Source organism: Dendrobates tinctorius, unplaced genomic scaffold (assembly GCF_039654945.1).
Source record: "Dendrobates tinctorius isolate UK_male_01 unplaced genomic scaffold, ASM3965494v1 ptg000070l, whole genome shotgun sequence".
NCBI classification, from domain to species: Eukaryota; Metazoa; Chordata; class Amphibia; order Anura; family Dendrobatidae; genus Dendrobates; species Dendrobates tinctorius.
The window spans coordinates 15,334,248-15,350,360 of NW_027361738.1; the positions used below are offsets into that span (position 1 = coordinate 15,334,248).

General features: G+C 39.2%; 1 protein-coding gene across 1 annotated transcript in view; it reads right to left on the reverse strand.

Moving 5' to 3' along the window:
* Positions 1 to 1,080: 1,080 nt before the first annotated feature.
* IGF2BP3 (insulin like growth factor 2 mRNA binding protein 3) overlaps positions 1,081 to 16,113 on the reverse strand; it is a 117,483-nt gene continuing 102,450 nt past the window's right edge. Inside the window, exons 7-15 of the mRNA XM_073581423.1 lie at positions 15,621 to 15,755; positions 14,109 to 14,231; positions 13,885 to 14,020; positions 12,839 to 12,970; positions 12,047 to 12,166; positions 11,895 to 11,969; positions 9,576 to 9,707; positions 8,648 to 8,761; positions 1,081 to 4,109 (exon numbers count right to left, since the gene is read on the reverse strand). Coding sequence (XP_073437524.1) covers positions 4,005 to 4,109; positions 8,648 to 8,761; positions 9,576 to 9,707; positions 11,895 to 11,969; positions 12,047 to 12,166; positions 12,839 to 12,970; positions 13,885 to 14,020; positions 14,109 to 14,231; positions 15,621 to 15,755 — 1,072 coding nt within the window. The 3' untranslated portion in view covers positions 1,081 to 4,004. The remainder of the gene's footprint in view (positions 4,110 to 8,647; positions 8,762 to 9,575; positions 9,708 to 11,894; positions 11,970 to 12,046; positions 12,167 to 12,838; positions 12,971 to 13,884; positions 14,021 to 14,108; positions 14,232 to 15,620; positions 15,756 to 16,113) is intronic.

Here is a 16,113-nt window from a genome sequence, read left to right on the forward strand (position 1 = left end):
TTTCCTACCCATTACTACAAATAAGTCGCATTAATGAGAATTTATAGAACTGTAACTGATCTTCTGAAGAAAACGTACTGTTCGGAGAGAATTGATACATTCAGAGATAGGAGTTACCCGAAACATGATCTGGAGCAGGGTTTTAGTATAATAGATAAAAAGATGAGGAAAAGGAACAGACCTATACCATTTGTATCCACAATTACTGGATTGGATAATAAAGATTATTATTATGATTGGACATTGTTAGACTCCAGCCAACGTAGAGCGGACCTCCGAAAACACGGGGTGGTACTGAAAGAGGTACCCCAGCTTGGTAGACCCCGTTACAGACAGATCTTCTGAAAGTATTGGACCATCATACAGGACTTCCAACATCCCCGCATGTGTTGTGTCTAACAGCCGAAAACCATGCAGCCGCAGGGAACTCGAACATATTATTCGATAACACCCGAGCACAGCACGTTATCTGAACACATGCGCTCATCACTTCTTATGAGGAGTCTTTGATTTGGGTCTGGTGTCTTGACACTGCACTTTATTGCCCCTGTATTCCATCAGGGCGACTCATTCGATTATTTATGGGGTGTGACTAGCGTCAATTGCTATTGCAGATTGCAAATCAAAGACCGATCTGGGCATTGTGTGGGCCGTGAGCCACATCTGGTCTTCTAACTGCTCCAATCTGGTCCGTGGACCAAGACAGCCAAGGGGCTGGAAACAGTGGCCCTCAGGCCGCACTACACCCACGCACACTGTGCATAGGCAGAAAACTGAGAATCCGTGGTGGGGGCAGCGTTATATAGAGCTCATGAACATGGATGACTAACTGGGAGCAAGTTTACTATTCTTCTGATAAATGCACAGTTATGAATAATTATCATCAAAACTACACTAAACAGCCCAGTAAGTGAAACATCGCTGGAATCAGTGTCTCTGCCCCTATATCATGCTGATCTCAGATTAGGTGGCAAAAACCTGGTGACAGATTACCTTTAATGAATTCACATGTTAATAAAAGCTTTGCAATAGGGGTTTTTTTTTTTATACTCTAACAGAAATAAACACACCACTACAAAATAGGAGTTAAACTCTTTATTCCATTCAGAGGCATCTGGCAAGTGGAGCTGCTTGGGGGCACATTACAGATGAAATATGATCCATGCTTTGCAGATATTAAACTCATTTACAGTATAACTCTCTACTGTATCTATTGCCAAAAATACTCCAAGTTACCAAGTCTCAATTGAAAATAACATGATTACCACACTAATAGTCTAGAAATTTAAAGAGATATGACAGTATTTTAAATCAGCAGATGTAAATGCAGCACCTATCTGTAAAGTAAAAATTCATGGAAAATAATCAAGTTATGTCTGCTTCATCATGTTAAGAAAAAGAAAGTCAAGTCTATACTTAGACCTCAACGAACGTTTACTGTTATTTTTATGACTTTTTTTTTCATAGTTCAGTATTTTAAATCAATGTAAGAAAAATTTCTAAACACTAAATGTCACTCTTGCCAAGAAAAAAAAAAAAAATATTTAGGCTTTCCTTAAAACTACAACATAGGTTCAGAGTTTTTTTTTTATTTATTTTTTTTAACCAAATTAGTAAGATGTATATGATGAAGAATAACAAAGAAAAAACACTTCAGACCATTAAAAAAAAAAAAAAAAAAGAAAAAAAAAAAAAAAAGATCTGTACAACAATGATCTTTGGGAAATTATCTATTCTATGTAGAAATGCCTCTATTTCAATATGACTCTAAGAGGTAGATCAACAAAATGATGAAACAAATGGTTTTTGCTAGTTGTGCCCCTCAAATCAGTGCAGCATGGTGATTGTGATCATCTCATGCACAAAAACATCACAAAAAAAAAATAAAGGTTCAGAGGTAAATCGCATGGCTCTGTTAAGACCACACACACACACGCACACAGCAGTCTTTATGCACCATGTGTTGCCACATTTTCAAAACTGAGGTAGACTGAAGTTTATTGTAGAAACTTGAATGTGTAAATATTACCACAATCATTCAAATTACATTCGGAAATTAAAAGAATTTGGTAGCTCTCCTTTTCCCTGCCTTTTTATTTCTTTTTTTTTTTCCTCTATACCCTTGAGCTGTCAGAAGCACACGGTGGTATCATCCACGTGCCACTGGCTGCTGAAGGATAAATGGTTGGTTGCCAAAAAAAAAAATAAAAACAAAATAAAAAGTGTGCATAAACCCTGCTGTATCTATTTCAAACCAAAAGAGACGGTTGTATTCAGCTTTTAACCTTCCAAGTAGCTTTGTGTGGCCCTTTTAATAGTTTTTTTTGTTTTTTTTTTGTTTCTTCTTAATTCTTTACTGAGGCTGGATATGTAAACGTAAGCCTGTCGTTATCTTTCGCGTGATCAAACCAATGTCTGACCCATCTCCCCATTCCCTCTCCCCCAGTCATGGTAACTGAATGTAATATACATTGATCTGATGGGAAGCATGATTTTGATGGTTATGGGAAGGGGTGGAAAAAAATAGAAAGGAAATATATATATTTATATATTTTATACATATATATATTTATGCTCCCATAGATCAAGTATGGTTATTTCTATTTATTTTATTTTTTATTTTTTTATAGTTTACCAAACGGACGATGAAGCTTGCTCTTTGAACAGAATGGCAAAGTTCAAACGGGCTGCAAAATGTTTAAATGTAGCGCTATTAGGTAGTGATGGTCAAAGGCACAAAGGGTTCATTGCATTCAACCAAGCAGCACAAAGAAAGAAAGAAAAATGAAAAATCCAGTCTTCTAGCACCCATAAAAAAAAAAATTAAAAAAAAGTTTTTTTGAAAAAAGAAAAAAAAAAAAAAAAAAAAAAAAAAAAAAAAAAAAAAAAAAAAACTTTAAACCCAGCTGGCCTCTTTCCATCACTTCCTTGTGTGGTGTTCCCAGAAAAAAAGTACCGTCAAACTTTTTTTTTCATCCCATAGTAAAAGAAAAAATAAACGGCATTGCTGCTATCGGTATGGTGGCGTCTTTCAGTATCTATTTGAACATTCACTGAATTTTGTAGCAAAATGATGGTGTGGAAGGCTTCAGAGAAACTGAGGCAACTTCCCATCTTTTACTCCCATCAGCCATCAGCTAGTAGATGCATTCTCTGACCAAAGTTATATTTCTGCACTTCTAGCTGGTCGCTGATTTTTTTTTTTTTTTTATTAAAAAAATAAAATGCTCAAGAACTATTAGCTTTATAAAGTATACAAAATACGAAAAAAAAATTAAAATAAAAATTAAAAAAAAAAGCAAAAAAAGAGGAACAAATTTCTCATTGAGGTACTAAATGCCTGAGGTAGTTTAGTAAAATGCATATTCATCTTTTTATGCCCTGGCCAACACCTTTCTACACTTCCCTTAGGTTATTCATGGCAGTGTTAAGTAAAAATGCAACCAAATTAAAAAAAAAAAAAAAAAAATGCCACTTGTTCAACACTGGGACTAACACTTAATCTCATCAATATCCTTCAAACACTAATCAACCAATAATCCCACCCTTTACTAATTTCTTTTAATATAACTGGACGTATAAAGAGCAATGCCTTTTCTTTTTACACCAGAGAACTCATAAGAGAAAGCTTCATTAAACAAAGTTCTAAAATTGTTGGGGGGATAAGAACAATAAAAAAAGACTAACAAGGTTTATGTTAACTCGTGAGAATAGATCAAAAGGGAAGTGAAGGGGTCCTTATATTTTTTTTTCCTTTTCTTTTTCCTTTTTTTTTTTCAAATTTTCTTTTTTTTTTTTTTTTTTTTAAAGCTGGGTTTCAAAAGTTTGGGAGCCTAAATTACATTCTCAGAGACAGTTTAATTGTTGCCTGGTCCTAAAACAGGTGACAAGCTAGTTGGCATTTTTTTAACCACATAGCACAGGGGTGGATCCCTGTCAATTACTCAGTCTGTCTTTGGTCTGGCATCTGTCTCTGTGAAGGGCCATGTTCCTATCCTGAACCTTTATTTTCGTCTTGGCTGGGGCTGTCCACTTTGTGCAGTCTTCTGCTGTTGCTGCTGTTGTCTTCTTACCTGAGCCAAAATTTCCTGAATTTTCCTCTGTGCAAGCTAAAAAGTCAAGAAACACAAATGTTAACATAAAATTTATATGCCCAGGAAAAGTTTGGGCATAAAGGAGATCGCTCCTGTCTATATTTGATTGGGATGGTTACCTTGGAAAATATTTCTGCACAATCCCTATAAAAGGCCAAAGTACACTACTGTGTAGGTTTTTGGTTTTGGTTTTTAGTGTATACAAATCTAATCTTTCAGCTTAGAACTGCCGTACAAGACGAAGAAGAGGGGAGATAACGAGTTAAAAAAAATTAAACGCTATTCAAGTCTTCACTTGTTTTATATTATTTTTTTGGGAGTTTTTAGTTCAGCTCTGGCAAAAATTAAGAGACCACGGCACCATTTTATAAAAATCAGCTTCTCTCTATGTATGACAGCCATTCCATTCCAGTGCCAGTTGAATTCCAACCAGAGTACACCTTATTTTACTTAATGTGCTTCTGATTAGGTGATCACCTGAACCAAATCTTAAGTAACGAAGGAAAGTATAAAAAGCCTTGCTGTGGTGTTCACCATCCTCTTGCAATAGGCCAAGCTGATTGCAAAACAAGTGCTAGTAATATCTCAAAAGTAATAGGACTGAAAAAATAACTTTTAAACCATGACAAAGGAGTTGAAATGAAAAGTGTTGAGTGAGGACAAGGGCTCAATTATGGCTTTACTAGCAGAGGGATACAGTATGCGTTATGCTGCCTCCATTCTTAAAATTTCTAAGACGGCTGTCCATTACAGCAAGGTCAAGCAGCAGACATTGGGGACAACGAAGCTACAGACTGGCAGAGGGCGAAAATGACTCTCCACTGACCGGGATGACCATCATCTTATTCGAATGTCACTCAGCAAACGGCAGCTGGGGTGAAGTGCAACAGTTCATAACAGGCTCCTAGAGGCAGGGCTCAAGTCATGTAAAGGTAGAAAAAAAGACTTTCCTCAATGAGAAGCAAAGGAGAGCCAGGCTGAAGTTTTCCAAAGACCATAGGGATTGGACCAAAGAAGACTGGAGTAAGGTAATCTTTCTGATGAGTAATTATCAGCTTTGCCCAACACCTGGTCCTCTAATGGTTAGACGGAGACCTGGAGAGGTGTACAAGCCACAGTGTTTTGCACCCACTGTGAAATTTGGTGGAGGATCGGTGATGAACTGGGGATGCTTCAGCAAGGCTGGAATTGGGCAGGCTAATCTTTGCGAAGGATGTATGAATCAAGCCGCATACAAGGTTATCCTGGAAAAACTGTTGATTCCTTCTGCTCAGGCAATGTTCCCCAACTCCGAGGACTGTTTTTTTTTCCAGCAGGACAATGCGCCATGCCACACAGCTAGGTCAATCATTGTGTGGATGAAGGACCACCACACCAAATCCCTGTCATGGGCAGCCCAATCTCCAGAACCTGAACCCCATTGAAAACCTCTGGCATGTAATCAAGAGGAAGATGGATAGTCACAAGCCATCAAACAAAGAACTGCTTACATTTTTGCACCAGGAGTGGCATAAAGACACCCAGAAGCAGTGTGAAAGACTGGTGGAAAAAATGCCAAGATGCACGAAAGCTGTGATTACAAATCATGGTTATTCCACAAAATACTGATTTCTGAACTCTGCCTGAGTTAAAACATTAGTATTGTTGTTTCTAAATGATTATGAACTTGTTTTCTTAGCATTATTTGAGGTCTGCAAGCACCGCATTTTTTTGTTATTTTGACCATTTCTCATTTTCTGAAAATAAATACAAAATTTAGTGCTTGGAAATGTGAAGACATGTTATCTGTAGTTTATAGAATAAAAGAGCAATTTACATTTTGCTCAAAAATATACCTATAAAGAGAAAAATTAGACAAACTGAAAATTTTGCAGTGGTCTCTTAATTTTTGCCAGAGCTGTAGATTTAAGTTGAGCGAGTCTTACACAATAGTGATATCTCGACTGTACATCCAATATGCAAAGGAGACCTTACGGCCATTACACCATGGCAGATGCTAGGAAGATAAGCCAAATATGTCTGGCAGTAGCTTACTCCTCATTTCCTACTGAGGACACACACACACAAACAAACATGTTTCAAGGGGGAAAAACCTACAAAACACAAAATGAGCAAAAACCATTGCTGTAACTAAATATTTAAATGCACTTTTGCTTAACACAGTGTTATAAGCAATACTATTTTTGATAAAAAAAATAGCAAAAAAGTCATCCCACTGTCGATAAGGTGACCCTGATCGGGACGGTCCTACACGGTCTAATATTAAAAACCTTACCATGTGTCAGAGTTGACCTCAGTGTGTGAGTAAGGGCAGACAAAAGAACCAGGTCCCGACCTGTGGACACCAGTCTGAGGAAGACTTTAAATGTAATTGCCAGGTCAGGAGAGAGGCCACACCCCAACTTGCGCAGATTGTTACAGTTAATGTCTTCCCCAGACTGGTGTCCACAGGTTGAGACCTGGTCCTTTTGTGAGCCCTTATTCACACACTGAGATCAACTCTGACACATGTAAGGTTTTTAATATTAGACAGTGTAGGACCGTCCCGATCAGGGTCACCTTGGCGATGGTGGGATGGCTTATATACTATTTTTGATCAAAAATAGTATTACTAAGAACTCTGCTATTTAAATGCACTTCTGCTTTTTATTCATTTAGTTACAGCAGGGTTTTTGTTCATTTTGTCTCTTGTAGGTTTTGTATGCTTTATGGCCAATGTGAACATGCGTTTGTGCGCTGTATGTGTACCAACTTAAATCAAGCTCAATTTTTTTCTATGTATCCAGGGGGGCAGCCTCACTGTCCCCTACACGGTGTACAACTTTAGTAACATAAATGTTATATTTTTGTGCTTTACATCCTTTCAGCCAATACAGTTCAAAATAAGTATCCACACTACTAAAGCAATTAAAAAAAAATAAATGTAAAAAGCATCAAAATTAGTCCCTCTAGTAATGTGAGATTTATGTAAATACAAAAATTCATCTACTAATAACATTCCTAAATATCTTTAAATGGCAAGTCAAAGTGGTTTTGACCAGGGAGGTTATCACAATAGATGAATGGCCACCGCCTTATTACTATGACAGAAACCCATCCTAGAAGGAGAAAAGGAAGGTGACTTATGCTCTACTGCTGTGACCTGGGAATACTTAGTACAGGTTATTTCCAGACTACAGTAGCTACTCAGCATCCGGAAAGACAGGCTGGAAAGAAGAGTGAGCAGATATTTCTTACCTCTGCACTCTCTCTGGCATCTCCAATATTATACCAGAGAGCAAGAAGCGTCTGTTCGCGCTCCTGTCCAACGTACCTCAGCACTCCTGGTATCTCCAGTATAGATCAGATAGACAGGGTGCGCAGCAGTGTGAGCAGCCTCTTTATCGCAGCACCCCTGGTATCTCCAGTATAGATCAGATAGACAGGGTGCGCAGCAGTGTGAGCAGCCTCTTTATCGCAGCACCCCTGGTATCTCCAGTATAGATCAGATAGACAGGGTGCGCAGCAGTGTGAGCAGCCTCTTTATCGCAGCACCCCTGGTATCTCCAGTATAGATCAGATAGACAGGGTGCGCAGCAGTGTGAGCAGCCTCTTTATCGCAGCACTCCTGGTATCTCCAGTATAGATCAGATAGACAGGGTGCGCAGCAGTGTGAGCAGCCTCTTTATCGCAGCACCCCTGGTATCTCCAGTATAGATCAGATAGACAGGGTGCGCAGCAGTGTGAGCAGCCTCTTTATCGCAGCACTCCTGGTATCTCCAGTATAGATCAGATAGACAGGGTGCGCAGCCTCTTTATCGCAGCACCCCTGGTATCTCCAGTATTAGATTGGAATATCCACCGGGATATATTCCTACACATGAAGGCAGAGGAGCTTCTACTGCACATGTTCACAGGCACAACTTTCTAAGACAGATATCTGTCAGTGTGATTATGCAGTGGCCATTATAATTGACTATAATGATTAACTTCCTAGACAAAACGAGTCTGGAAAAAGTATTATATATACACGCACACACATATATATACATAATTTATCGTGACAGGGTCATTTGCAATGTGAGTGAGGAGAGATATGTATCCGGAAGACTGCCATCTTTTGTGATGATAAAACCCAGAAGTTTTGCTCTAGTATGTTATGTGACGGGAGGGCAGCCATGACAGGGTTGGGATTTTTTGTGAGAGGCTGTAAGAGATGGGTGGGATGGTCACTCACCATATCTTCTCCTCAAAGGTGTGGTTGGGAAAGTTAAATGTCTGACCACTGAATTTTTTCTTTGACTCTGAATCTGGAGGCAGGAAACTCGAGAGAACTGTGCTGGACTGTGTTAATTGCACCCTGAGTGGTCGGATCACCGCAGGCACATGAACTGTATTATATGTTATCTTTTGTTTTCCTGTTTTGCCAGAAAAGGCCACGTTTGTGTTACTGAACCCTGCAATGGTATATGATGTGTGAAAGGGCAGAAGAAACGCTCCTGTGTCTACCTCTGAGAAGCCGCGTCACTCCGACAGACAACCCTTTTACTAAATCTCCAATATGACCAATTTACCTGACTTGCATAAAAATGGCCTGTTATTTTAACGACCACTTGATCATTTTCATCTGGAGTTTGATCACGAGGAACAACTACTTCTGCACTTGTTAGATTTTGAAGCTCGTTAACCTGTAAAAAGATTACAGTTTTATTATATACAATTACAAAACACACAGGCCAAAAGACTGCAGGTATTTCATTTTATTCTCCAGTCCCTGTAACACAAAGCAGTGACCAAAGCGGAGGGGCTTATCACTTGAAGACAGTATGACGTTTAATACCAGGTGTGTGCAAACTTCAAAAGCTAGGCAAAAGGACATCACAAGATCAGGAATAAGGGATTACAGTGCTGTGAACAAAAGGCCAATCACCTATTAAACATTGCACACCCCCTTTATCTTCTGACTGCCCAATCATGGATCACAACAACTCTGGAAAACTGAACCCGAGTCTGAAGGCCCTGCAAGCACAATCCTTTACCATCGTCCATGAAGAAGGTCCAAGTTATTCTAAATAAAGTATCACCCTTTAAATATGAAAGTTATTTATCAGGGTTTTTGTTTTTAAATTACCCTCACATGTTCAAACAATCCATGAGCCTTCCCATGAATCTCAGATTGTAAGCTCGCGAGAAGGACCCTCACTCCTCACGGTATATGTTGAATTATGTACATGGCAAGCGAGCTGTGTATTTAGATTATGAAGATTAGGAAGTCTATTCATAATTTGCACCCTGATGGTGAGAGGAGTGAAAGATTGAGTGGAATTTGATTTACAGTTGCACCCACGTATGTGTCATGAAAGAGGTGTACGCACAAAACAGGAGAAAACATTAGAACAGATTATATTAAAGTAATTCTCGAAAAGATCCTGCGCATTTACATCCAACAACTACACGATAGAAATGAATACAAGCAGGCTGTTAAGTATAGATATTACATACAGTTTTGCCTCCTTTGCCGATAACACGTCCAGCAGCGTAAGATGGCACTTTGATATGAGCTTCGAGTTTAACTTCCTCCTTGGGTCCAAAAAAGTTTTCTTCTTTAAGTTTACCATAGATCCTTCCTTGAGCCTAAGTGGGAAAAATGTACCCATCACACACCATATACCATAACTATAATTAATAAAAAAGTAAACAAAGCACTTATTAACAGTTTTATATTTATGTCAGCATATCAAAGGCAAACATTCATTTTAACTAAATAGGTCTAAGTGTTAATTTCCTGTTGTAGTGACAGGATATTGGACATTAATGAGAACCGAGCTTCCAATAGCGAGCAGAAGCTCGATCTTCACTTGGTATTTGTTCAAAGCTTCTAATGTCAAAGTATTTTTAATCTGGGATTTTCAGGTCATGTGACTGTCTAGACCTAAAAGCTGAGAGAGGTCACAAATAAAAAAACTGAGAAAGAGGCACAAGCTACGTCAAGAGGGTTTTTTTTTTTTTTTTTTTTTTTTTTTTTTAACAGAACTGAAATTTGGCTTTTACTTTGTGTTTGTAATGTTTATTTAGAGAAACTTGGCAAAAAATGTTACGTTCTTGTCCTGTAAACATCACTATAGGCAAGCTCAGTTCACACTGGTCAATGTCAGGCTCTACAATATTTTCTGCAGCATTTGACAATGAATAATATGAAAAACCAAAAGGTTATTTGGCCTTAAAAAAATATAAAATCAATGGTTTATCCTAGGGATAAGCATTAGATCATTGGGGGTCCTCGTATTGGCTTCCCCATCTGATCAATGGTTGAAGAAGCTGCAGCAACCTTTATTCAGCTGATAAGTGACAGATTACTGACAATAGATTGGTGGGGGTCCAACTATTCATGCACCCTTCAATTAAAGCTCATTGCCGCCTCTTTGGACCATTGATCAGATGGCCGGTGCGATAGACTGAAACCCGTTGATATGATTTTTTTTATTTTTGTTTTTAAATAATCCATTTTTTGGATAACCCTTTTAGTGTATGTATATAATGGTGAGCCTGTGAAGCTATTTTTATATAGGTGTAACTAAAGGCATCTTGAACAGGAGCCTTAGAGAGATTTACAAGTAAATCAATACAGGTCAAAGTATCGGCCCAATTATTCCCACATGAATGTGAAATACATGTGGGACATACAAAGGTTTTGGACTTTTGATTATTTTCCAGATTTCCATCAGCTTGGCATGGATTTATTGTAAAGAGATGCATGCTGGATAATACAGACCCATAATCTGAATGCCCTTGGATTAAGCAATAGAAAAAAGTGTTATCCTTTTATTTTTTTTTAGTGATTATGTTTACTGCTAATTTATTAATGTTCTTTAGTGATGAGTGAACGTAGTCGGATAATGTGTTAACAGAGTGTCTTCGGGTGCTCAAAAGTATTTTCAAGCCTCCGCGCCTTCATGTCTCGGCTGTTCGTCAGCCGCAACACATGCTGGGATTGCCGAACAGATAGGCAATCCCTGCACGTCTTGTGCCTGCCGAACAGCCGCGAGTCATGCATGCACGGGGACAGGAACATATTATTTGAGCACGCCGAAGACACTCCGTTGGCACAAGAGCGTGCTCAGATAACACTATCCTAAGCATGTTCGCTCCTCATGTGTTCCTATATCGCTCTGAGTGTTTGCATCACTGGTATGACACGCATGTTCATGGATGTACAAATTGACATGATACCCAAGCAGCTTATAGCCCTGAGTCACACTATATGGTCGTTACCAGTTTGGCTACTCCTCACCCTGTATTTTATGCCTGACATTATAAAATTAAATGTAATTAAAAGGAATCTGAGTGCATATAATTGTCCACAGAGTTTAAATGACTTGTGGAGGTCTGACCAGTTCCACTAATACATTTACTAGTTTATTAATGAGGACAAGCACTTCAATGTAGAGGTTTTTTTTTTTTTTTGTGTCTTTTTTTTAAAGGAAATCTAGCTCAAAGCAACCCTTTAGAGTACATAAAAAAGTGGTTGTCCACTACGTTAATCCCCAGTGTATATAAAAAATTAAAAAAAAAGTAAAAAAATAAACCACCAATTATACTTCTGTCTAGCATTGGCACGCCACGAGCTTGTCACGGATGCACCGATGAGAGCGTGGAACAACGCACCACCTGCTGGCGCATGTTAAATGCCGCTGTCAGTGACAGTTGAAGCCGTGCGAGCCTGCGTCAGTCAGGCACACAAGAGGGGGTTGAAAGGCGAAATCTGCACAATCTACTGCATTCTGGAAAGTATATACATCCCAATACACATATGTAGCTTACTTTAAATTGGGCTTCTGGTGGTCCTGTGATAATCACCATCCTCAGTTTAGCCTCTGGTCCCTCCGCTGGAGCAATCTGCAAATGAAATGGTAATATCAGATTTTGTATCAACAAAATTGTGGGATGACAGATAGTTTTGAACTATTCAGTACCTTTATGGAGGCTCCAGCAAAACGTGAAAGTTGTTTTATGTGTTGTCCTTGCTTGCCAATAATTGCTCCCACAGCCAACGCTGGTATGAAGAGATGAACGGTTTCAGATTCTGGTTGTTGCTAATATGGTAAAGGAGGAAAAAAAACTGCATCATTCATTCTACGTGCTGTAGCCAGCGCATACCACTCTGCCATGCTGAAACACATAGCTACATAGCAGGCTACACTACATAGTACCTTCAGAAGAGAAACACAAATCTTGCACTTATTTGGATTTTCAAGCATAGAGAACAGACAAAAGGCAATGCCCATTGTACATTTTGGGCCAAGTCTATAAGTGGCCGTACATGAAACATCTGCTGGCTAAATGCTTGTTTGGTTGACTGCTAACTCTCCCGACTCCACCGTACATATGAACATTATTTCAATAGGGAAAGAACAAAAAGGATGATCCTTAGAAGTTAGTACCTGGTCCTCCTCTCTCTAATGTCATCTATCGGGGGAACAGTCTGAATAAGAAGTCTCCCCTTACACATCAGATAGTCGAACAGTCAAGCTGTAAAAGGTAGATTCTGCTGACATCACTTTAATAAGCATTGGTGCCTTTGTCCTTTAATGCAAACTGTTATACTACAACTTTTTTTCCAACAACTTTGCATTGAGCTTTGTCAAATTTTAAGAAAAATGCTTAATTACTTTTTGGAATAAGAGTAACATAACATGTGCTAGGAATATAAAAGGGAACAATTTAGCAAACCTTTATAATTTAGGACTGCGTTTCCTAGTTCTTACCCCAAATGGTGGATATGAAGTAGAGGAGGTGGGTGAAGACACCCCAACTGAAGGGGGTGGCATGCCTGAAGAGGATGGTGGGAACAGACCCAATGCATTCAGGTTTAATCCAGGTATTAAATGAGCTTGAAGCTGGAGAGAAAAACAAAAGAACAAATTAAAAATGTTAATACTTTAGGGTAACAGCTGCAAAGACTTTCCAGGAATTATTTTTTCCCCACATCATTGGCTCACAATGGCTGAAAACAAACAAAGCTTTACTCTTCCCTAGTGAAGCGCAGACTCATTACGGCTGCTTCTGGCCTTGGATTAGAAGCTGCAGCAATGATGTTATGCCAACACCGCTGCAGCCAATCCCTGGGATCAGTAACTCTACTGATATAGAAGACTTGGTGACATAACGTTTCCTCTGTAGACAATGGATAAAAACCGTAGGCAGCGCTGAAAAGCCTGTGCTAGAGCAGAGGAGGTGGTAAATAGACGTTCACTTGGTAATTTCATTAAGTCAAAGCCTCTAAAGTTTATTAAAAAAAAAAAAAAAAAAAGGGACAAGTCCTTTAAAAGTTGTTTGAAAAATAAAAGTTGCACCACGATTGGCTGCTACAGGTGATGAGGCTTTTTTTTTTTTGCAATAGTTAAGAGGTTTCAAGGCCTTGGTTTATTCTTCATATGGAGCCAGATTCCTAAAACAAAGGGCTTAATATAAAGTTCCTACAGAGGACTTGATGAATTACATATGATGCAAGAGAAGTGCAAGAGAAATAAATGTTGCATTACTTGCATAAATTAGTAAATTAGTGTATATGACCCCCAACACTTTACCTAGAGACTGATACAAGCACACTTGTAAGAGCAGCATGCCAAAGAGAGGGTTAAAGAGCATTTGTGCTGCAAGATTAACGCTCTAGCAAGTCCTAGAGAATCTGAAGCATCATTCCATTCAGGTTGGATCATTTCCGTTCCAGCCTCATGCTACACTCTGTACAATGTTATAGGAATACATTTCCACCTCCCACCCACCCAGATCTTGCTGAACAATCACTTACATTCATAGCCGCAATATCATTTTCGTAGGACTCCCTAATTTTTTTCATTATTTCTTCCTCAGCTTTGGCACACGCCTCAATGCTGCCTTTTACCGTAATAGTCCGCTCAGGATTATACAATGTCAAGTCCTGAAGTCTAGGCCATAAGAGGGGGAAAATAAAAAAATTTGTAGACGTTTAAAACATTACAAAAATCAGGACTTCTCTGGGTTTGATGAACTTACGGCGAAATTGTGATTTTTGTATCGGTGTCTTGCTCAATTTTCTTCAGGTTTCTCCCCTCTTTGCCGATAAGACGTCCAACAAAATTGTTATGCGCTAGTATTTTTAAGGGAATTTCTTCCGTGCTAAAAAAAAAAATCAAGGCGGACTGATGTTAGACAAATCAGCATTTGTGACAAGCTAACTTTCCAAGAGATGGTTTACTTGAATCTAAAAATGTTTTTTCTCATTTTCTTATCTACATTTAAAACAACCTTTCCTTCTCTCTTTACCATCGTTACAATGTAGCATTACAATTACTACAATCATTAAAATTGCACCCAGAAGCATTTATGCCTTTGGGCAGCATTCACACTTAGTCTTAGTATGGCCACAAAGTGGACAAAATCCACAACAGCAAGTAGTCACCGGAGCCCTCTCATGGCTCCATACACAATCTTTTCATTTCAGCTGTATTGTACTTGAAACAGCCATTTCCCTGCAAAATTAAAGGGAGTTTGTTAGTCAACATGACTGAGACCAAGCACAGGTGCAGCCAAGCATTTCATTGCACATCCTCACCTACTACCTTTTGCATCACATCTCTGCTTTCCTTTGTCCCAACCAGTAGGATGGAGATGGATGGAAATCAAGTAGCTGGGAAGGGTGTACTGACTTGTTTGCCCACTTCAAAGGTCAACCAACCTACGGCGCTTTGTTTGAACAGTCATTTTGTTCTCACAAGACTCCTTTTATAGGATTGTGTAAAGAGCCATGAAAAGATCTTGGGGTTGCTGAAGCCTAAAACTGCAATACACAGATTTTTATGCATCTTCCCATCATTCACAGTTAATTTAAAGATATCCTGTTTTTGCTTATGAAAACATTTTGAACAAAAGGAAAGAAATCAAACTTCTAAAACCACTGAGGGGCGCTCCCACTAGTCATCTGGGTGGTGGGAACTAGTCAGGGGCTGCTTGCTGTTACCACACCTACTCTGCCTTGTTGGATTAGCTGTGCCAGGCAGGGCGCACGTCAGTGCCGACCTCACGTCAGTGCCGACCTCACTGGATGGATACAATTTCAACCAAAGCAAAGAGAGTGTGCCAACAGTGAGGAGACAAATTAGTCCTCAGTCCAGTGAAACGCAGATGTCTGTTGAGAAATGTTCGTGGCTTTAGAAGTTCAATTTCTCCCTCCTTATAAAAACAGCGAATGAACTCTTGAAAGAGGTTTATGAGCAGTGCAGCATGCCAGTCACTGGCAGTGCCGATGCCATGGTTGGCACATCATCACTATGGCAAGTAAGAGACCGGCAGTACTACTGGAGCAGCAGAAGAGTATGGATTATTTTAGCACGTTCATCGATTTGTTTATTCTATATCCCGGCAAACACCTTTAACTTTTGTGTAACCATACAAATAAAATTAGGAAACAAACCAAAAAAATCATCCCCACTTCCCATCACACAGGTAAGAATTTCCAATCCAAAAGTAGAAAATATTATGAATCATTAATTTATGCCCTTTACTTACAACTTGGTATCCTGAGCTTCCTTCTGCATAATCTCCATTATTATTTTACAAGCTGTTGAGCAGCCTTCTGGAGTTGAGTGAATGGTAATTGGTTTCTCCGCAGCGCCGGCATTTTCTTTACGGTGAATATCAATTCTGTGAGGAGAGTGGCAGATTTTAGCTATACATTGCATTTACCAAATGCTTACGGTACTGGTCATGAGTTCAGCAGAAACATTTTGAGTGCGCTAATAAAACGGTTCCCTCCAGTGTGTAGGAGACAAGCTTGCTGCCATACTGCTTAATATCTGGACTGAATGCGTAAAGAACCATCGAGACTTTGCTTATTTTTTTTCATATCTTACTATAAATTTACCAGCAAGTAGTTGCTAACTACCTCCCTGTTCTGCCCTGCACCCATATCAGCCAGCTCGGAGTGCTCACGGACTAATTCTACTGGCGATTCTCTTGGTTTCAGGGACGTCACGTAGATAAAGCAGCTCCTTCTCTTCTG